At 31.1% G+C, this 24,770-nt stretch overlaps 1 protein-coding gene across 1 annotated transcript; it reads right to left on the bottom strand.

The window, feature by feature from the left end:
* Positions 1-1,938: 1,938 nt before the first annotated feature.
* LOC143061992 (uncharacterized) lies at positions 1,939-22,407 on the bottom strand. Its single transcript, XM_076233846.1, has 11 exons — positions 22,341-22,407; positions 21,446-21,540; positions 20,234-20,447; positions 19,009-19,151; positions 16,936-17,092; positions 15,652-15,804; positions 12,551-12,712; positions 10,074-10,161; positions 9,670-9,751; positions 8,784-9,120; positions 1,939-6,046 (listed from the first exon to the last, which is right to left on the bottom strand). Exons 1-11 carry the CDS (start codon positions 22,405-22,407, stop codon positions 4,971-4,973), a joined length of 2,574 nt encoding a protein of 857 aa, XP_076089961.1. The 3' UTR covers positions 1,939-4,970.
* Between the last annotated feature and the right edge of the window lie 2,363 nt (positions 22,408-24,770).

Genomic DNA, 24,770 nt, shown 5'->3' with positions numbered 1-24,770 from the left:
ACATTATCTCGCTTCAAATTCTATCATTTGTATATATCAAAGCTACAGGTTGACTTTATAACATAAAAAAATCACAGTACTTAAAGATGAAATATATGGGTCAAGTGAAATACATATCTAATGAATCATAAAAACAGAGTAGGTGTGTTCGAATAGCTATTTTTTTACTAAAAGTACTTGACGATAGTCCTTCAAGTTGGATGATAAAAATACATATCTTCAAAAGAAAAAAAATCGTGTGTGATAACTAAGGTTTATAGTCTGCAACCACTAAAAAAATCTAGTCTGCCCTTCCACGAAATATTTAATTAGAAATTTTTTAAATGTTTATGAATTTTCAAAAATTCCACCTGACAACCGATAAGACAATATTTTCAAGTTGAATCAATGCAGACAAGATCATTAACTGATGCTCATTAGCTAGAAGATACATTTATATTTTAACATACAAATGACATATAAGGATCGTAATGGTGCTATGTGGATAAATTTATCGGTTTTCAAGAGCAACATTGGCAGAGCGTCATCCCACAAATGGCTTCCAATTCTACGATTGTGAAAATGAACTGGCGTAATGGGGAGATAATTTGGACGAGGTAGAATCCTGACTGATAAATTGAAATTAAGTGAACAGAAATATCAGTACGCCAAAAATTACAAGAAGTCCATATGACCTCAATAGTAAGTTAACTTCGCAAAGGAATTACAAAGATTTTTATCATTTTTTGTTGCTTCTTTTTGCCTAAAATCTTGAAAAAAAACCAAATTGTACATAACTTTATTTAGACGTTACAGTGTTGAAAACAATTCTTAGAAAAATTATTATTTTTACAAATCTCATTGTCACATTAAAGTTATATTAAACTGCTTATTAAAATGCCATTAGAAAAAGGTTTTTGGAATTTAGGAACCAAAAAGTCATGCAAGACAGCATCTTTAATAATGCATCATCCATACTAAACATGGGGTTATTTCGTTTTATGATAAATTTAACAAAGCTAAATGTTCAATGATTTGATACTCACAATTTCATTTAAAGAATGTAGAAACATATTTCGATAATCACTAACTGAGGTATTTTCCAAATACAACTATATTTTGCTAAAAAAATAGCACAATAATCAGTGCTGACATGGATTATCATTGATATGGTCATATTTATAAATTAGCTGTTTACAAAACTTTTGATTTTTTTTTAAATTCTTAGGCTTTTCTATCTCAGAAAAAGATTACTTCAGTTGTATTTGGAAAATCTTTCAGGAATTTTTGCTCTTCAACTTCGTACTTTATTTGGCCTCTTTAACTTTTTTGGATTCGAGCGTCACTGATGAGTCTTTAGTAGACTAAACGAGTCTGGCATAAATACAAAATGTAATACTGGTATCTATGTTAAGTTTATTTATATAGAACTATAACTGATCGAGGTATCTTAAGAAACACGATTATATTTTACCTCGATCAGTTATAGTTCTATGATCATGTTAATCATTACATTAGTTACTTCCAGTTTTGAGTATATTCTTTATTGTCCTATTTTATGATTAACATGACTGGTCATCAAAGATTAAAATACGTTTGGCCTTTTGTGAACACAATGATGATACGAGGTTTCTTTTACCAAAGTGATAAAGTAATTTAGATTGTTTCATGGAATAACAGGTTTTAATGCGTTTCCCTAGGTTTTAGGTTGTTACCCCGATTTGGTTTTTTGTCCATCGATTTACGAGTTTTGAACAGCAGTATACTACTGTTGCCTTTATTAAACACATGAGTACAAAGTGGTCCCGCAGAATGATGATTTTTTTTTTCAAGCATTTGGAATTCTTTGAATTGCATCTATATATTGAGAAAAATGATATCATATAGCATTATTTACTTCAAGAGATAGATTTGATTAAGATTTTGTGTTAAATAAATCTATAAATGAGAAAGTTCATGTAAACAACCGAACCTTTAATATCAGAATTTCAATGTTGTTATACAATATGCATCATTTTCTACAACAACGATAACAACAACTAACCCTGTATTTTTACATTGATGGAAAATTCCTGAATTTTATAAATCGATTGTTTTGTAACATTTTGATTAAGTATTGAAGGCACTTTTTTGAAATTCGATTTAACGACACGTGTCGGCAGCATACAAAACTGTACCAGTAAATGATAACTGACAGAAATAAATATTCTATATAATTGAGACCTTGTTTCTAACCTAACACTGTATATATATGACATATAAATTTACAATCAATAACAGGACAAAATGCCTTTCTAAAAACAGTTAAAAAACCGAATGGAAGAGTGTTACAGCAAACATATGTATAATATCTATCGTGAACAACACATGTTAAAAAATAACATTTGAGGTACAATAAAGATACTTTTGGCATATAACAATCATTTAAAAGAAAAGTAAAATCAGTTTATTTACCATGTTTACTTTTTAAAAAAGTACTAGTTAATAATTTATATTTCACTATTATGAGTAGCCTTTCCCATTCAAATACAAAATTGTCCAGGGATTTTTTTTGTTAATTTTGCTATAATATTACAACTGTTAATTTCAGAAACTGTTGCGAGTTTTTAACAGTTTTAAAAAATTACAATAGTAAATGCATGCAATAACTCCTGATTCCTGATTTACAGTTCTTTCAAATCTCAGTTCTGCACCACGATTCACTCCATTTTAAAAAAGTGAAAATACATGTTAACTTATTTTTTTAAATCGTGTATAAGCAACATACCTACACCAAAACATAATTAGACATATTTGAGACTTAAGACCTCATAGAGTATATATGACATGTACATCTACTAACAATAAAGGGATATACCATATATATATTAATGCCTTCTGAAAAAACCCGAAAGCAAGAGTATTACAGCGAACACAAATATTGTCTAATACTTTTAAAACACACTATGTTGCTAAGTTATAAAAAGCACATTGTATGCAATGAACGGGTTGAGGTAATAAACAAAGACTGTTTGCAAATCTACTGACTAAATATCATTTATAAAGAAAAAGAAAAAAAACCTTATTTAGAAATTAAAACTATGCCCAAAGCTTCAAACAAAAACAAAACTCTCAAATACATTTTCTATTTGTCATCAAGTGACAACTCATCGTTGTGCCAGATTTCATTCACGATTCAAGACAGACGTTGTTCAAAGAAAACTTTAAACAATAATACAAAATAAGAAAAACGATGAATACTATCAGATATCAGAGCCATGAAATCACAACATCTGCAATATACATGTTTATATAATTCGTCTAAACATCAGCCCAACAATGTTTGATCTGTAAATTTACTTTCGAAAATTGTGTGTTCTTCCCTCGCCAGGATTCGAACCTTGCAACTGAGATATCGTGAAACCAAATCGCCTTGCACTGTATCCGAATCGCTAGACCACTAGGCTACGTAGGCTTTGCAACAATAAAGCTTTCGGTGGGTGGTCGGGTGTTACCTTTCCTCGTCAGTTTTAATCTAACGTCGTAATACAGTACATGATATATAGGGCATGAAGATGGAATTGTTACATATATATATATATATATATATATATATATACTGACACCTAAGTCTACTTACTATAATTTGAAATAGTAATCATATATGAATGAGTTATGAAAAATGATAACAACATGAAAGCTAGAGTATAACAGCAAATATAAATCTATATAATACATGAGGACGAACGAAGACTATGTTACACAATTATGAACAGAACGACACAGACAGTGATCGTGTGGATACAAAAAGACATTATGAATGTCTGTTGATTATTTTCATATAAACAATTAAAAATTAGATAATTGTATACATAAATAACACTACGACTAGTAACTTCACTGTTCATTCATTCAATATTTATATAGTTGGCATTAGACAACACTTATCGAATTGTATACTGCTACAAAACAAGAATCCGTTCCTATCAATTAAAAAACAAAACCCAATTGATCTTAACATAATAGGAGGCAGATATAGGCTGAACATTTTATCATATTAATAAAGGTCCTAGAAACTAATCATGCTTTGCATCTGTTCATAAACACTGTAAAATTGTATACAATTTACTTTTTACAATCATCAATGTGAGAAAAAAATCACAGTCGCATACTTATATAATAGTATATATACCAATTAAATTTGTTTAATAATTTAAAAAAAATATATCATTTGGCAATGCATACAAAGACTATCAAATATCATTACAGGCTTCAACTTTCACAATAAAAACAAACGGATCTTTTTAATCTTACGGTTATTAAGAATAAAAGAAAATTTTTAGCATTTTTTGTTTTTATTACAAATGCCGCAATATTACTGAAACAGGTTATAAATAAATAATAATCATCTAGTGAATGGGATACTAGGAATTGCTGTCATACTGTATACTGTTTCTCCGAAGTTTTGTCAAAGTCAATTTGTGTGCACTTTTATTTCATATTTAAAAAAAAATGATTATGAAATAACTTTCAATAGCAAACAATTAAAGTTAAGGCGTTTTTCTTTGAAGACATGATTCCTAGTCCTTTTTGCATCCAAATTAAGAATTTCTAAACGGAACAACTTTTACCCTACATTGTGTTAAATCATTTTAAAATATCTTAGGTTTCAATTAATAAATCATTAATTTGTAAATAGTAAATATTCAGCTGTAGAAACAACTAATAATACCGGTAATCACATATGGATGGATTCAAATTGTAAACTGTCAACCAATCTTAAATATTATGGATAAATAAGTGTCAGATACAAAAGCTTAATAAAATCTTAGGAACCAAGTGTATACTCTGTATATCACTGTAGTAACAACAAATAAACTGCAAATACAAGTAAAAACATATGTGAACTCTTCAAAGATAGAAATATCGAGAAAATGATAAAAAATAACATGTTGACAAAGGTTTTGAACAGCTGAACCTGACGTTTTACAGTGGTAGATGTCTTCCTACTCTTATGTTTTAATGTCATTATGTTGTATATATCCATCGTTAGTTTTACTTTCTTTATTTGCAACCTGAAATGAATCTTCTGCTGATGAATTTATCTGCCCAACACGGCTGTCCCCTGAGTGAGAACAGGTACTTCCTTGATCATTTCTACTAAATTCACTATCAAGCAAATAGTTTTCAGTGATATATCCAGACCCAAATGAATTCTCAACTTTTCTTGTGTCATTTGAATCTGAAACATAGGATGATACATTTTCATCATCAATAAGGTTACCATTTAGCAAGTTTCTCTCTGTGAAGTATCCTCCAGAACTTTCACTTTTACCTGTCCAGCCATTCATATTTTCCGATAAGTAATTCGTTCCTTTAAGATATTCCTTGGCTGGTTCCCTGTTCAGTATCCCAACATCTATGTCTCTTATGTAACCAGCACTGTTTAATTCTTCTTGGTCTCGTTCCCTGAGTGAATTCATAACACCTGGATTCATGATATCTTCTTCCTTGAGGTAACCATTACTTATTGAATCCTCTTGATCTGGTTCAGTATTATGTGTAATAAAATCCTGCTCTCCTAACTTTTCTTTCAAATCATCACTTTGGTACTTCTTTGCACTAGCAGCTGTCATCAGTGGATTGAAAACTTCTAGTAACTTAAGATTTTCCATGGAATCCAGATGATGGTATTCTACTGTTGAACTATCTGAATTATGAGCAGAGGGTTGATGTCTGGGTAATGAAATGCCTAGATTATTCACGGCATCTTTAGGAAGATAACCATTACTTATCATACTTATGTCTGAGTCCTCATCATTGACCTCAGTCAAAGGTAACAAACCATCATGTACTTTACAATTCTTTGTAGAATCTATACCATAGTTTCTAGTATTTTCAGTGGCTTGCAGGGTCTCTGTTTTGATATATGGTTGGTCCTTAATTGGCTGTCCACAAGTTTTTGACATTTGAACTTCTGGCTGATAAACATATGGATCACTAACAGACCCAGATTCGAGCATAATATTTGCTGTAACATTGGACTCTTTTTCAACATGCTTTATATAACTATCTGTATTTTCATTTTCTGAAAAAGAAGAAGAAAAAAAAATCAAATGTGATGCTGAATATACAATGGTTGTAATAAACTAAGCTTAATCATATCATTAAACGTGTCAATATTTATAAAACACTTGTCATTTTGATTGTTATTCAATTTTATTTATTTACACAGTAAAAATTGATAACATACATACTGCATCACACAAACTAGTCTACTAATAGAGCTTTCTTACAAATTGACGAAAGGTACGTATGCTTGACGAATCATACGTAAGACTCGTTTTAGGGATCCTTTATTTTGACATATTTAGATAATAGTCGTGGAATTTTGGACAATTATCTTACATGCAACGACAGTTATTAAATTGGACTTTTCTTGAGATATATTTAGAATTTCGGGACGTACGATAGGTTAAAATATGATACCACCAGGTCGGAGGAGGTAACACTACAAAATATCCAAATACATCTAGTAGTCAGACGAATAAAATGTCCCTTAAAGACTAAAAACCGACCCCTCCCCTACTCTTCAATATTACAATGTTGCACTGTTTAACCTCAGAAAATGTCAAAACAAATACATTGTCCTCTTCCCTTACAGAAAAATAAGAAAAAATTAAAACACAAATACTTCCTTGATTCAAAATTTTCAACGCTCAAAATAATAAAATGAAAATGAATAAAAAAGATTATCTTCATACTTTGCCATATGCTGGTGCGCGTTTAATAACTTTTCAATCATCGCCTCTCCTCTGGTAATATTCACCCCCCCCCCCCCTAAATGTGTATACATGATACACCGCAGCAATGGAACGAATATTTTAGCGTATAATTGCGTTTTGCCTATAGTCCTGAACATTCATGAAATATTAGCCACTGGACGATAAGTGACAACTTTGCGTCTATCTTCCAAACATGTGTACTGTTAAATCGTCATTATATTAAAATCCACAATGTATATGGTGAAAAATTGTAGATTTATTTTCTTGATATACAAAATCTGTTTTTCTAGATTTATTCAACATTACTTTTTAAAAACATTGTAGCAAAATTTTTTTTTTATCAAATCTCGATATTCCACTTTGACAATTTGTTGAAAGTGTACTATACAAAATAAAAATAAATGTGAATCTTGTCGTTAAATTAAGACTAACGTACTTCAATAATGCCATTGAAAAGTTAATCCGTAATCGTAAAACTCGTGCTTAAAAAATTCCCGCTGAAATGTGTGTACTCGTTGTTTACGGAAATAACGTATCGGACGTAAGTGTATTTGACACTATTTTTCTCTGTTTGATTAAATTAAAATCGTGTATTATTTGCAATATTATTATTTTTGAAAAATAAACTTGATTTAGAAAAGAATCCTGTTTTACTGGATAGCACAAAGACTCTTTTAACTGTTATTGTGGAAATGAAATACGTGCTCCCTTTACGTTCGTTCGTACCTTTCGTCAATTTGTAAGAAAGCTCTAATATAATATATTTCAAACTTGAATGTTATCTTTCCAAATATCCTCGTATTTTGAAACATTGGAATTGTCCTTAAACGACTGAAATAAAATCACGTTTACGCAAAATTTATTTCGACCCAGTTTGAATCATCAGAGTTAAAAACCTATAAACAAACTATAATGTACTCGGGACTTATATTATAATTATAATGTAGATTTGAATGGCCAAGCATGTAGCAGAATAAAATTTAGCCATGATATTTGTTCCTAAAACTTTCATTACATGGCAAAAGTTCGATTCAGAACTTTAACCATATAACATTTTATCAATTTCCATTTCATACACTCTCGATGAATTATTATATTATGAAACTTTTGTAATATGATAAAAGTTCTGTGAAAAATATTGATATTAAATATTAAGTTAACATTTTTTCTAATTGAATGGAAATATTAAATAAAAATAATTCTACAAGCTTGACGTTTTGGAATATATCTATATTGTTACATAATCACCACGAATAATAATGATGTACGATAAGTTTTTGGAAAAATTATAATAAAAAAGAAATTTCAGGTATATAATTAGTATCAAAAAATTCTAGCAATAATTTTTATAATAGAGAAGTTCCTGGGATAATTATTATGCATTAGAAATTAATTCCGGGAATAATATTTATTTAAGAGAAGTTTCTTGAATAAAAAGTAGGTAATAGGAATAATTTTTGTATAATGGAAGTTCCTTGAAAACTGATCATCTATGAAACAAAATTTCAAGGAATAATAATAATGATAGAGAAATTTCTGTAATATATATTATGAAACAGAATTGCAAGGAATAATTTTTTGAAGAGATACACAAAAAAAAAACCAATATACCATTATTTTTTTTTAGAATGCATAAATAAACATAGGAAAGTTAGCTTATTCATTAATGTTCAAGCAGCAACCAAACATCATCCACAGAATCCATGTTAACTTGAAAAACATCATGAATGTATTAAACTATTTGCACAGGTGATTACTTTTTTATGAACTAATGTGGAAACAATCACATGATATACATGTATACTTTATAACAAAAAAAAAATTGAAGGTAAAATACAATAACGAGCATGAATATAATTGTCTTATTTTTTTGGCCCTGGTGATTTTATTCGACTTCGCTTTTTTAGATTCCACTTCAGTAACGTATAATACGTTTTTCTTTACTATTTTTACGGAGTAGAGTAATATAAACAAATGGAAACATGAAAATGATAAGACATATCAATCCAAAAATAGGAGTGAGTATAAATTGATAATTACCATTATGTTTGGGATTTAACGTCTTCTCAGATTTTCTCCTCTCATCCTCACGAGACACACTAAAAATTGGTGGATCAGTGATGTTCTTAAAAGTGTTTTCTTGTTTTGATGATGCTGTATCAGTCTCTAATGCCATTTTAGAATAACCTGGGCTACAGTCCTGTTTAGAACTTGTTTTATGATCGTCGCTAGATTTTTGATTGCTGTTTACTCCTGTAGTTTCTTCTGGTAGAGGAAATACATCTAATTTGTTATCTACTGCAGGAGATTGTAAACCATCTGATGCCAAACTACTTCTACCACTGTCTTTGCTTAATTGCGATGAATATGGTAAAACCTACAATTAAAGAAAAGTATTCTCACAGTGGTTTGAGATAAAAAATAAAAAAAAATCATTTAAATATCTCTTATTCTGTCTTTTTGCTTGCGCTTTGCGATTTTGTGTCAAAACTTAATACATAATATTTTTTTCTTACCCGCTTTTGAGTGTTTGTGTATCGGGAAAAGCAAAATGTTATTAACAATATTTTGAAAACATTAAATAAGTTTAACTATTTTTGCAACATTTAAATTTTAAGAGTTCGGACGTTTTATTTTGATTAAGGACTGTCCGTTTTGAATTTAACTCGGAGTTAAGTATTTTTATGAATTTACATTTAACCGAATAATGAATTTTACAAATCTTATGTTGATAATCTGTTTTACAATTAACAAGTAACAGCTTGTGTTATATCCCCGCTCGGCACAGTTGGGGAAATATATCTGTCCGTCTGTAACTTCTTTTTATTTTCCTCAGTTCCTACAGGTGGGAAATTTGCGATCACTAATTTAACTTATCTAATTGTACCAGGAAAACGGTAAATAACAGAGACTATTTGATACCTACCGTATTTCCTATCGATATGTTTATCTTTGGAGTGTCTATATCCAAAGGTCGTTTAATTTCCCTGATACCATGGGCTGTTCGCCTTTATAAAATAAATCATGAATTATCTACAACAATATGCACTGTTAATTTTACATACTTATTTGATATACTTTTTAAAAAAAAAATGTTTCTCTGAAAATTTCAAAATCATAGAACATAACTTCTATTTATAAACTGCAACTCTTTTAATATCTTTAAATAAGATTTAAAAAGGCTTTCATTCTATTTAACACAATTATTCCATTTAGCCGAAGAAAAAAAAAAAAGACGACTGAAAATAATCATTCTGATCTGAACTAGGATTTAAATTTTTTTTGTTCCATTACTAATATTATATATTTGAAAATTAATAAAACACATACTTATAGATAAAAACAGCTCCTGCAATTGCCAACATGAATAAGAAAGTTCCCCCTACTGCTATACTTGTTATTTCCGACGTTGCCAAGTCTGAAGCATAGAAAGTTAGTAAAAATGTAATATGGAAAACCATAACCCGGTACGTCATAACCACTCTTAATGCAACGTATCAGTGCAATTAAGAAAGTTTGCTACTTAGTTTCAACATAAATAACTTTCCATAACACTAGTACATATTGATAGGTGATTAATTAAGGAATCAAAAAAGCAAAACAAATATATAGGGGTCCATGTGCTTGTTTTCGAGATATAAGCCATTGAAATTTTGGCGGGAAAATGTTCTCTCTTGATTTTTCGTATCTTTATCATTGAAAAGTTAAAGTTCTCAAAACCCATTAAAAAATAAATAAAATTTTATAAGACTTTAAAAATGGCTTATTATTATACATGCAAAAGTTTTATAAAAAGAAAAATCGGGGGTAATGGGCAAAAATTTTCAAGGCATTCAAATGGATAAAATCAGAGGATTTCGAAAATCTGACAAAAATTCCAAAACATGACAAGCGAACATCCTTAAAGGATCCCAGTCCGGTATAGCCCACAGTTGGTTAAACTAAAGATCAGACGACTTTATTGTATTTAAAGAATTATTACCACAAAAGCATGTTGTTATTTTTAGAGTGAAACTAATGTTGAGTCGAATTTGGTCGTTCTTTTTTGTATTTCTATTGGATCAGTTTTTGTGGAAGGAGCACAACCATATGAAGAAAGTCCGTATAAGGTTAACATGCACAAGCATAACGATTTAGTTCAGAAATGTAAACTTCATTCGACGGATCAGATCGTACGCTTCAGATGTGAATTGGAATGTAAAGTTGAGTACATCACATTTTCATAGATTCTAGTTGGAATTGATCTTTTTATGCTAATATCGAAGAATATCGAAGAATATCGATGGAACCTCTTTGATCTTGTAGACACACCAGGGTTGAGTTCAATATCGCAGCAGCTACGTAGCGGCTACATAGCTGCTATCAATATCTATGTAACAACTAGTCTATACACGTGCAATAATCAAAATCTACACAGCACTACGTAGCTGCTACGATATTGAACGCAGCCCTGGTGCTGCTTCTGTTTGGGTTCATGCATGTACTCTATTTTTGTGTGTTGTCTTGATTTTTACCTTCTAATAAATCGACTTACCTAACCATTTTGTTAGCATTTTATATGCTAAATATTGTTACAAATATAAACATTCGAGTCACAGACCTAATCAAGAAAACGATACTCTGACCAATTATCCATCAAAATAGGGTTATTAGGACGAAATGTACGCCTAAAAATCAGTATATAAACATATTCAAGTAAGAATATATCAGATAAAAGGAATTTTAAAACTGAGCTAATTGTCAATTGTTATGTCGTAAACTTTTTAATCGCATCATATATACTTATGACAAAAAGTGAATATAAAAAGATTGGTGAAAACTGTGAAGAATATTGAGATTGAAATGTAAAATGTTTGAATGAACAATCATAACTAACTGGTTCATTAAAACGACATTTATTTTTTGAAATTATGATTTGAGATATGTGACCTAGAAAAAGCTAAAAAGGATAACACTTAATACAAATAGTTGTTTATTTCACTCATTTAAGGGGGTAGACCTTGGTTCAGGGAGATAACTCTTTAAATCAGTTATACGTTTGTAAAAGTCAAGTTTCGTCAATGAATTTTAAGCATTTACCTGAAACAGATTGGAAATAGTCTATGTATCCTAGAAGCTTAGAACATATTTATGAAAATGGCTGACACAAACGTACTGATGATTTTAAGAGTTATTTCCCTTAACCTAGGTCTACCTCCTTAAAAGAACAATTGCATAACCACTGGTTATCGCCCTTTTACAAAAGTACATATAGAAGATATTTGATTTATATTGTTAAGGTATTGATCCATTGACACTGAGTAGTTCATTGTATGTAAAGTATTTCATTATAGAATAGATATTTTTGAAAATTGTTTTGACTTGTTATCTTTAAATTATAGGGTGATAAATATTTTTATAACTTGCACCAATATTGATGGAAAGTAACCAAACTATCTCTTCAATGTCATATATAGGATTTTGAGATTTTCCTGACTTGAAAGACATTCATACTGTATATATGTATGCATACAAAACGTAATCAAATCAAAATCTTATTGACTAGGATTGTTAGTTTTACTACCGGAGGTTTGGTGATTCTCTCCGAGCACTCCGCCGTCCCATACCAATAATAACTGACCGCAACGAAAAATCACAAATTTGTTGAAAGTGGCGTATAAAATAATCAACCAATTAATCAATCATAATTTCAATTGTATCCATATCCGAAAGAAGATTTAAAAAGATGTTTAAATATTTTATTCTATTGACGAAATAGAAATTACAGAGAGAGAATAGTTTTGTATTTTAATCACTAGGATAGGTACCATTATTTGTAGGCCGTATATACACCATATCACTGTAATCACTAATTCTTCCATCGCCTGTTATCTGCTGGATTTGGACACCATATGAAGTTCCCGCCTTTAGATTTGGAATTACCAGCTTAGTTGGTTCAGTCGATGGAATTTCCATACCTTCTTCAACACCTATAGAAAATTAAATTATACCAAAATAAATAGAATTAGATATTACTTTCTCAGTATCAATATGTTTGTTCTCTATGTCTCTTGGTGTTGTGTTTCCTCTCAGGGTAGAACTATGAAGTAACATGTCAATAAACACCTACTGTCTGAAAATTAAATCTTTTGTAATGAATTTTCTCATGTTTACAGCCTCATTGTTCGCAATCGTCATGATGATCATTCAACAAGAGGGGCGAAAGACTCCATATGGATATTCAAACTCATAATCGGAAATAAACTGGCAACTGGTAATTATACTACATCTCCTTTTTTTATATTGACAACGTCATGGCTAAAAAAAAGAAAAATACAGACAAACAATGGTACAAAAATCACAACATAAAAAACTAAGGATTAAATAACTAAGACCCGACCAAAAAAAGGGGGTGATCTCATGTGCTCTGAAAGGGTAAGCAGATCCTGCTTCACATGTGGCATCCGTCGTGCTTCTCATTTAAAACAAACAATAAGTCTCATTCTGTGATGTCACAAAAACAAAAAAGGTAATAGGGATTATATATAAAAATCAACCATTTTTAATTAGAGTGAGTTTTTTTCAGGTCATTATTTGTCATGAAACTCTAGACACTCAAAGTTGTGGTACTTATTGACAGAGATGTCTACTTTGAAAAAAGGCATTTCACGAAATTGATAGTCACTTCTTGTTATAAATTGCAAATGATAAAAAACGCTGGTCATTTCGATTTTCGTATTATACGATCGCTACTTTAAAGCCATTGACAAGTGGAAATTTCAAATCAATTAAAAAAATATTGGAAAGAGAACAATAGAGGCGTAATCTAAATATAGACAATAATACATGTTTGATCAAATCAGATTTGAGTAAACCATTTTTAAATTACACCCGAATCTTAAAACAAAATCTTGAAGGACCTTCTAATGACACAATTATGAAGCTGGTTTTCACAAATAAGTACTGGTCCGATTTGAAAATGTTGCAACATGGAATAGAATTTACGTTTTCTCATTCATGTGATAACTAAAAAGCAAACAAGTATGCTGCGTGAAGAGAAAATATAGCGAACATATGAAAATAACAGTAGTGGATTATTTATATTGTTAACTGAAAAGACTATATAGTTAAAAATATGATGAATTATTCTTCTATACAAAATCTAAAGTCATTAGTTCATTATAAAACAAATAAACAGCTGCGCCATGAGCGCATAATACGCCCGACGTCTTGTGTGGAAGTTTTATGCAATAATCATAAATAGTTTCTAAGGAAGTTTTAAGCAATAATAGTTATCAAAGGTACCAGGATTATAATTTAGTACGCCAGACACGCGTTTCGTCTATATAAGACTCATCAGTGACGCTCATATCAAAATATTTATAAAGCCAAACAAGTAAAAAGTTGAAGAGCATTGAGGATCCAAAATTCCAAAAAATTGTGCCAAATACGGCTAAGGTAATCTATGCCTGGAATAAGAAAATCCTTAGTTTAATAACCATTTATTGTTTTTGAGACACGGCGGGACATGTGAAACCCTCCCCCCCTTCCCCCACCCTGTTTTTTTTTTTTACAAATATCACTAAAATAAAATTTTGAATCAAACCAAAAAGTATACAGATCTTTAAATTAGTATAACAAAGAAGTGTGTACAGTTTCAAGCAATAATCATAAATTGTTTTGAGATACGGCGTGACATGTAAAAAAAAACCTCCCCTTTTTTACAAAATACTCAATAACTCAAAAATAAAATTTTGAGTCATCACCAAAAAGTATACAGATCTTTAGATTAATATAAAAAGAAGTGTGTAAAGTTTTAAGCAATAATAATAAATCGTTTTTTAGATACGGCACGACATGTAAAAAAACCCTCCCCCTTTTTTACAAAATACTCAAGAACTCAAAAATGAAATTTTGAATCATCACCAAAAAATATACAGATCTTTAGATTAATATAACAAAGAAGTGTGTAAAGTTTTAAGCAATAATCATAAATCGTTTTTGAGATACCGCGCGACATGTAAAAAAAACCTCCCCCTTTTTTACAAAATACTCAAAAACTCAAATATGAAATTTTGAATCATCACCAAAAAGTATACAGATCTTAAGATTAATATAACTAAGAAGTGTGTAAAGTTTTAAGCAATAATCAAGAAACGTTTTTGAGATACGGTGCGACATGTGAAAAAAAACACACCCCTGTTTTAGTTACAAAGTGCCGTAACTCAAAAAGTTTAAATTTTTTTTTTTTTATTTTCACCAAAAAGTATACAGATCATTTGACCATCATAAGAAACAACTATATTAAGTTTCATGAAATTTGGATAAGTCGTTCTCGGTGCGACATGTTTACGCCGGACAGACGGACGGACAGACGGACGGACAGACGGACGGACGGACACCGGACATTTGTATACCATAATACGTCCCGTCAAAATTTTGACGGGCGTATAAAAATTAAATAACAAAAATACCGAACTCTAAGGAAAATCAAAACGGAAAGACCTTTTTCAAATGGCCAAATCAAAGCTAAAACACATTAAACGAATGGAAGACAACTGTTATAATCCAGACTTAGTACAGGCAATACCTTGCGCAGAACATGATGGATTAAACCTAGTCTCATAGCTAGCTAAACCTTTAAATTTTATGACACAGCAAGTCACATAAATTTTCATTATATTGACAATATAAAGTGAGCAAAACAAACAAAAATATAGATAAAAAAAAAGTTTAAAAAATGGGATACAGCAGTCAAAATAGAGTTATAATCTTTATCTCTGTAAATACAAAAACTATAAAACACAAAAACAAAAATACTGGCATATAGACACTCAATAGACAAATTACATCAGCAAAAATGATAGACAAGAATACAAATAAAATTACATTTATTACATTTTCAAAATTCGAGCATTTAAGTACCAACCTGAACAGTCGGTGGTACCTTTGCTTGCAGTACACCAGGTTACTTTGAAAAACTCAATGTAAGGGGAATCCCCACACTTTGGGTCTGACCAATCAACTGTTATTCCGTCTTCAGGAAATGCCACCACATCAACTTGGGTTGGAGGAGACGGAGCTAAAATTTAAATCTGATTTGCTGTTAATCTACAATATGTAGACTATTTCAATATTAAACAGTCATTGAATTGTATAAGATTAAATCAAAATGTATATTATTGTGCTCTTGGAATTTGTCAATTCTATCTTAGTTTTACATAAAACACTTGCAGGAAATGCTTACCCTTCCGGAGCACCTGATTTTACTCCCGGTTCTTAGTGGATTTCGTGTTGTTTCTTATTTATTATTTATAACTGTTGATGTAAATGTCCTTTGGTTTTGTGAGTCTTTGTTAACTCCTTGGTTTTAATTGTGATATTGATACTTAAACAGCTATGGTTGGACTGAAAAAAAATGTCAGACCCTTAACATGTAGCAATAAAATTGAGAATGGAAATGGGGAATGTGTCAAAGAGACAACAGCCCGACCATAGAACAAACAACAGCAGAAGGTCACCAACAGGTCTTCAATGCAACGAGAAATTCCCACACCCGGAGGTGTCCTTCAGCTGGTCCCCAAACAAATATATATACTAGTTCATTGATAATGAACGCCATACTAAATTCCAAATTATAAACAAGAAACTAAATTAGAAATAATACTAGACTAACAGAGCTTTTTCAAATCAGTAAATAAACTCATTTGCCCTTAATTTTACAGACGCCATACCAAGTTGGTTGATCGTTATGAAATATCCGTTTCACAGATAATATCGGATATGTTCCGAGTGTTTACAATCCCGTTTCATTTTCACGAATATAACCTACCGAATTAGACCACATTAACCGTTTGTAATCATATGAGTAACACGACTGATGCAAATGTTGAGTAGGATCTTTCTCCCCTTCCGTAGCACCTGAGATCACCCCCCGTTTTAGATGGGGTTCGTGTTTCTTTGTCTTCAGTTTTCTAAGTGTACTATTGTTTGTCTTTTTATCTTTGTCGTTTTTAGCCGTCTATTTTCGATCTATTAGTTTGAATGTCGCTCTGGTATCTGTTGTCCCTCTTTGTCATTATAGATACCCGGATTAAATTCAGTTTAAATATAAATTTCAGCATCACTCAGTTAGAGAAATTAGAAAAAAATTGATACTTTTTCGAATTGTTAAATTTATAGGATTTAGAGTACTTTAAGTAGTTTTACATACCCAAACCTGTTAGATAATAACAGTCTTCCCATTCAAATCCAGAACTAACTTGGTCGATGTCAGACGATACACCAAATCTATACTTCTTATCAAACTCTAAATGTTCAATTGTAAGTAAGGTAGAATTCATTGGTACCCTAATCCATTCAATATCAGTCTGAAATATAGACAAACAATCTGAATATACATTCGTATGCCATGAATCCCTGTAAAATTGTGTTTTTATGAAAGTTCCTGGAATCCACATGAATGAGGAGAATGAATCTAAATACATGATTAGATTCAGCATATCAAAGAATCAAACAAAATTGAATTTTCGGCATATCAAAGAACCCCAATAATTCGATTTTTGATCAAATCAAACAAAGTTTTATTTTGGACCCTTTTGATCTCAATGTAGACCTATTTGAGAACAGGACCCAAAAATCAAAATTCCAAAAACATGGTTAGATTTAGCATACCAACGAACCCCATATATTTATTTATTGATTTTTGAACCCCAATTTAGGCCAATTTGAAAATGGGACCCAAAATTAAAAATCTCAATACAAGGTTAGATTCGGCATATCAAAAAACCTCAGTAATTCAATTTTTGATGAAATCAAACAAAGTTTAATTTTGGACCCTTTGAACCTCATGTTGACCAATTCAAAAAAGGGGATACAATTCCAATAACTTAATACACGGTTAGATACAGCATATTCACGAACCCTCAGAATTCAAGAATAAAACCCCATTGAAATTGGTCAAGAAATAAGCAATGTATACAAAGTATTAGAAAAGTATTGTTTTTGGCCCCTAATTCCTGAACAGTTTGGGCCATAACCTCAAAAATCAATTCCAACCTTTCTTTTTTGGAATGGAATCTTGTGGTACAGTTTCAAAAAGATCCATACACTTACACATACGTTATTATCTGGAAACTAGAAAAATACTTATTTTGACCTTTTGGGCCCCTTGTTCCTAAACTGTTGGAACCATAAACCCTGAAATCAATCCCAACCTTCCTTTTGTGATTTCAAACCTTGTGTTTGAATTAAATAGAGATCCATTCACTTAGACGAAAGTTATTGTCCGGAGATTAACTGTCTTCGGACGACGCTGATGACGATGATGACGTGATACCAATAATTACGAACGCAAAATTTGTTTGCGGTCGTATACTGACTGTAAACTACAACTAATACCTTGTTTCCGAAACCAAAATGTGTCAAAACTCAGAGAATCAAATATCAGCCTGTTGTGTCAAAATATTGTAAGTTAGACCAATACTGCCTTAAAATCATCAAATTGACCTTCGTCCAAAAATAATAAACATTTTCACCTCACAACTTCATCGATATTGTGGATACCTAAATAAAAAGTGACTCTGGTTGATTCAACATATTTCGGACGTTTTCAATCAATTGTAATATTTTGCTGTATTCTTTTGTAAACGTTTCACATAATACATTAAATTTTAAAACGATGAATTACTAACATATAATAAGAAATGAAATCATGCCATGGATCATTGAACTACATAAAAAGATCACTGTTATATTAATCATGTCAAATGGGCAAGAACAACGTGTATTCTAAAGCTTGTAAATTTATCATAGTCCATGAAAAAAATATTTCAAATTATTGATTGTATATAGGCTTTTAGCAATGCATAAATAGCTCAAGAACTAGCTATTCTTTTACACTAAATAGCAAATCTAAACAATTACACATGGAGAGTTGTCTCATTGGCACTCCTACCACATCTTCCTATATCTATATGCAGTTGGGAAGTTATATATAAAATGAATCTTGTGTAGTTCTTCTCCGTTTTGAAATATCCATCATTTTAAAATCCATTACAAAATAACACATGTATGTTTAACATCGGGAATAGATTACCTTAACTATATTTTGCAAATTTTTTTGGAATTTTTGGTCTTCAATGCCCTTCAACTTTGTACTTTATTTGGCCCTTTTCAACTGTTTGTTATTCGAGCGTCACTGATGAGTCTTTTGTAGACGAATGCGGGTTTGGCGCAAATACAAAATTTCAATTCAAAAGCAAATTAATAAATATAAATAACTTACTGTACATTGTGTGTCAAACTGACAGTAGTATACAGTGTGGAATGTAATTCTCTCATCCTCTGTTGGTGTCCAACTTACACTTACAGTGGTATCTTTAGAAGTATTCTGGGCCTCAACTATAATTCTACTTGGAGGTAAAATAGCTGGAACATAAAACGTATTGTACATTTGAACTCATTATGATAGACACTATTTAGAAATTGTTATTAACTTATTTGAATGTTTTTGTAACTATCAATTTCAATAATATGAATAAAACTTCTTAACTTGTCATTCAATTTCAACAGTTTTACTTTTCATTTGAGCTTTCTGTTTTAGATTAGACCCTGATTTTTTGTTGATTTCGTTTCTCAATCTTTTGATTAACATAAATAAAGGCACCATTAGTATACCGCTGTTCGAAAGTCATAAATTGATTGAGAGAAAACAAATCCGGGTTACAAAGTAAAACCGAGGGAAACATCAACTATAAGAGGAAAACAACGAAACAACAGAAACACTAAAGTGCAACAAAAAACCAAACGACAATGTAACACACAGAAAGAAACTATAAGATAACAACTGCCATTTTCCTGAATCGGTTCAGGACATTTTAAGAAAAAATGGTGGATTGAACCTGGTTTTATGGCTAGCCAAACCTCGCGCCTTTATGGCAATGCAAGATATAACGCTAAAAGGACAACATTACATCACAGGACTACAGTACAAATAAGTGCCAGAAAATTCCGGACAGAGAAATGCAATCACACATTTCGACATGCTAATAGTTATCAAAGGTACTAGGCTTAAAATTTAATACGTCAGACGCGCTTTACATCTACATTAGGACTCATCAGTGAAGTTCAGAGAAAAAAGTCAGAAAGACAAACAAGTATAAAGTTATAGAGCATTGATGACCCAAAATTCAAAAAAGTTCTGCCAAATAAGGCTAAGGTATCTTTCCCTGGGATAAGAAAGTCCTTAGTATTTAGAATAATTCATATTTTTGCAAACAGTAAATTTATCTAAAAAAAAATGAAAATAAATAACCATATAATTGATATTTATGTCAACACTCAAGTGCTGACTAACCATAGAATAAAAACGAACACGTAAAACAACCTAGGGAAGCACCAACGGCACTGCGTAAATTTATTAATAGAAAGGCTCTGAAATGAGAAGTGAGTTAATAAAACAAGAACTGGTTCTTTAAAAGACTTCTTTCAGTAGGAATAATAATGCTTACTGTTAGCTATCGGTATAGATATATTCGATGGTTCAAGCGAGTCTCCGATCTCATTCTTTGAGAAGAATGATACAAGTACTTCTTGTCGACAAGGTAGAAGCAGGGATGTAAATGTTCTGCTGATGATAGGGTTAGTAGACAGTTTTCCATCCTCTGATGATACGCTTATAATGTATCCTAACATTTGACCATTTTGGTATGTTTCTGGCAAGTCCTAAAACAAGCAAATCGAAATTTAAATTTGACTATTGGATCAGCAATAATTCCAAACTAATATCATAATGTAAATTATCCAATAAATCATGAATAGTATTATTATGTAAATCAATGGCATATATAAGTACAATATTCTCATTTTCAATATCCAATTATTCAAAAATATTATCATTATGTAAATTAATGACATATATACAAACTTCTTTTTTTCTTACAATTATAAAGATAACAATCTATTTATAGAAACAAAAGTGCAGACGCTGAAATGTCTAGCCTACTTATTTTCAATCGCTGTTAAATAATAAGGATGACAGCAAGGACAAATGAAACATTCCAGACAGATATGTTCACCTGGCAATAATTTCATTACCAAGACATTTAGTTAACATATACATTGATGTTCTCAACAACCTGACGAAAGAAAATTAACAAAAATACCGATTTTCAAGGAAAATTCTCCACGGAATGTTCCTATGCAAATGGCTTTTTAAAGTATTTTATAACTCAGGAAACTTTATGATGTAGATACAGGCTATTATGAAAGCTCTAACGTCAGAAACATAATAAAATACACAAAAAGGGTTGGTAAAATGATGCAGAGCCAGAACCATTTTGTCATAAACCTAGCCTTGGCAAGTTACAACAGAAGAAAAATTGAAAATGACTTATGTCCGGGCTAGACAAGTCTAAACCAAATAACTAAAAAGAGTCTAGCAGTTGTCTTGCATTTCCTACATTTGCTTTTGGCATATATGAGGAGGTAATAAGAACATGCGACCATTCCTTAATAATATTTGCAGCATAGCTGTATGCAGTGTGTTGCTGTCTTGGTTGCATTCGTTTTGAAAAAAATAATGAAATACTTGTTCCTCAGAAAACACATCAAAATTAAATTTGATTATAGCAATAATTCAAAAATTTTATCAGTATGAAAATTAATAACATATAACAATATTTTTTCTTACAATGTTAAAGTAATTAAAATTGGGCACTCACCTTCCAATACAAAGTCACATTACGATTGTTATTCCTACAGCCTTCAACCGATACAACATAACTTCCAGGGGAAACCTCTGGTGGTCTGTCAGGGACTTAATAAAGAATAAAATATTGTGACAATTATCAATTTTGTGCAATGACATTAAAAAAGCATTGTGTAGATATTATTTATGTAATTGATACTGTCATTACAGAAAAAAACCAATGAAATAAAACCTTATGATTGTACTTTATATACTATAAAATATCACTAACTGCAAAGTACATCGGATGACAATAAACATACAGTAACTACTGGCAAAGTATATGATTGCTCATATACACCGTTATTTTTTTTTAAATCACATATATAAATGTATACATTTGAATTAAATAGTGAAAAGTTCTTAATCCAGGTACAGGAGTATGGAGAAGCGAATGCCAACGTGAACTGTAGTGTGAAGATAATAAAGTCTATAACAAAACTGTTCATCAGTACTTCAGCAGTTGCGTTTAAAATGGTGGGATAGCCAAATAAACAAGGAAATGAAAGCACAGACTAACGAACGGATGGATTCCTTCATCAATTCATCCAGCAGGTATCACAATCTTGGGGAGAAAGGATAAACAATATACTTGCCTGAATGAAACTCAAAACTTGAAGTCTTGTAGAAAATAATAGCTTCGAATGGGTTTCAATCATGTTTTTTTGAATAGGAAAGATTAATATATAGAAACATTGGATCCACATATTTATTCAAGTTTTGAGATAAGAGCATATTAAACAAAAAATGGTAATAAACAAACAGAGTAAACTTATATTGCTTATATTTGACCTCTGTAGGTCTTGCTTGGGTGTTCATGTTAACATCTTAAAAATAGTCCATGATGATAAATTCAACTCGACGCATACATTCATACAGAAACAATAGGGTATTAATTACATCAGACAAAACAATAGTATCTACATCTTTCCTCATCTGCACCACCTCTGTTTTAAAATCTATGTTACGAACCTTTATTGAAGCTAATACAAAAGTAAATCTATCATATCAGATATTGTTAGTCACAGACTTTTTCAAGTCGGTTAGCATATGAAAAAAAGTAACGGAGAAAGTCTGGAACCATATCTCCTAAAAGTATCCGTTGTCAACGAACATCTTGATGTCATCTATTGTAGCAATACCGTTAACTTTATTCCGTTTACTTTAAATCACGACTTAAGTACACTTATAGATGATGTTGATAATTATGCAAGCTAATTGGCTTAATGTGAAAAGAGAAGACTAAGATACTATGCCCAAATTGCCACAGACGTCAAAACATGTGAATTTCCAAAACCAATTACAAATAACGAAGAGTTTATTTAATCAAAATGGTCAGAACTAAGTTAAAACTAAGAAAAGGAATCAGAGTTATGAACGCGGAAACTACATTTGTTAACAATACAACGATTTTTCAAAATATTATATCAACACGTAAAAAAATCAAATATCCATATTTTCATACCGGTACATGTTTATATGATATTACTTCTATATTGGAGCTTTTGATGCAAGGTTCCAATATGTAAAGTTGAGCCAACTCATAGAAGGTTTTGATGACGCAATCATGAGTAAGTTAACCGAGTTGGAATACTACTAATTAGGTTGAAAGAACAACAGCCCAAAAAATTATTATAATTATAATATTAGGTATCTGTACTATTAAACGAGAAGACCTCATTTTGTGCTTCGCTTCTCTTCCTTCAAAAAAAAAATCATCATGCCTCTGTGTCCTAAAAGTGGGACGAATGATACCAAAGGGACAGTCAAACTCATAAATCTAAAACAAACTGACAACCCAATGGCTAAAAATGAAAAACAAAAACAAACAACAGCACACATGACACAACATAGAAAACTAAAGAATAAACAACACGAACCCCACCAAAAATCTAGGGGTGATCTCAGGTACTCCGGAAGGGTAAGCAGATCCTGCTCCACATGTTGCACCCAATTTCTAGATGTAAGTCAAGATATGAGGCCGACTTAACTGTATCTGTAGTATCCTTTATCTCTAGCTCGATGGGATAGATGCGTTTCACATAGTCACCAAATTTTGAATTATTTAGTGAAAGAACATCATCAATATAGCAGAAAGTAGAGTTAAAGGATATAGCTAACTTCTTATCTTTCTTCCTAAGAAGTTCCTGCATGAAGTCAGACTCATAATAATAAAGAAACAAGTCGGCAAGTAGAGGGGCACAGTTTGTTCTCATTGGAATGCCGACAGTCTGTTGAAAAACACGTCCTCCGAACGTAACAAATATGTTATCAATTAAGAAATCAAGCATCTTGATAATATCAGTTTCAGAGAATTTTTTGTTTGAATCAGAGTGAACCTTTACAAAGTAGGATTTATCCCTCCCTAAGACAAGATACTTGTATCTACGTTGGCCATTCTTTTTTAGGAAGCAAAGCAATACCAACTCTTTCAATTTGTCTTTTACTTTGGAATGTGGAATACTTGTGTAAAGAGTAGAAAAGTCAAATGTTTTAATACTGTTACAATATGAAAGAGAGTTAGATTGTATGTACTCTAAAAGATCTTTGGAATTTTTAAGTATCCACATCTGATTCACGCCACCTCTAGAATAGGCAGTTTCACAATAACTTTGAAGTCCTTCTTTGATTGCTGATAAAATAGATGTTAATAATTTAGAAAGAGGTTTTCGTGGAGCACTTGTCCTAAATGTACAGTCGCATTTGTCATCCATTCCTATGATTATTCGGATTGAGTTATTTTAGGAGAAAAATGGCGTCTGGATATTTACTATGATTATACTACTATAATATATAGAGACTCTCTATTTAATAATAGCAGTGATCGACGTGGAGAAGAAACTTGGAATTTGTAGTTCATGAGTTAATAGTTATCAAAGGTACCAGGATTATAATTTAGTACGCCAGACGCGCGTTTCGTTTACATAAAACTTATCAGTGACGCTCATATCAAAATATTTATAAAGCCAATCAAGTACAAAGTTGAAGAGCAATGAGGATCCAAAATTCCAAAAAGTTGTGCCAAATACGGCTAAGGTAATATATGCCTGGGATAAGAAAATCCTTATTTTTTCTAAAAAAATCACAGTTTTGGAAAGAGGAAATTTGTTAAAATGACCACATTATTGATATTCATGTCAACACCGAAATGTTGACTACTTGGCTGGTGAAACCTCGGGTTTAATAATATACGTATGTTCATAGTATGTTCATAGTATACAGAAGGTTTCAGACCACAATTAATTCACTTTGTTCGTGGTCTTGGAATATAGTTCCCAATTATTATATGACGTCATGCT

Source organism: Mytilus galloprovincialis, chromosome 1 (genome assembly GCF_965363235.1).
Source record: "Mytilus galloprovincialis chromosome 1, xbMytGall1.hap1.1, whole genome shotgun sequence".
NCBI lineage: Eukaryota > Metazoa > Mollusca > Bivalvia > Mytilida > Mytilidae > Mytilus > Mytilus galloprovincialis.
Note: the sequence above shows the minus strand (reverse complement) of the source record. Positions and strands in the feature narration are given on the sequence as shown.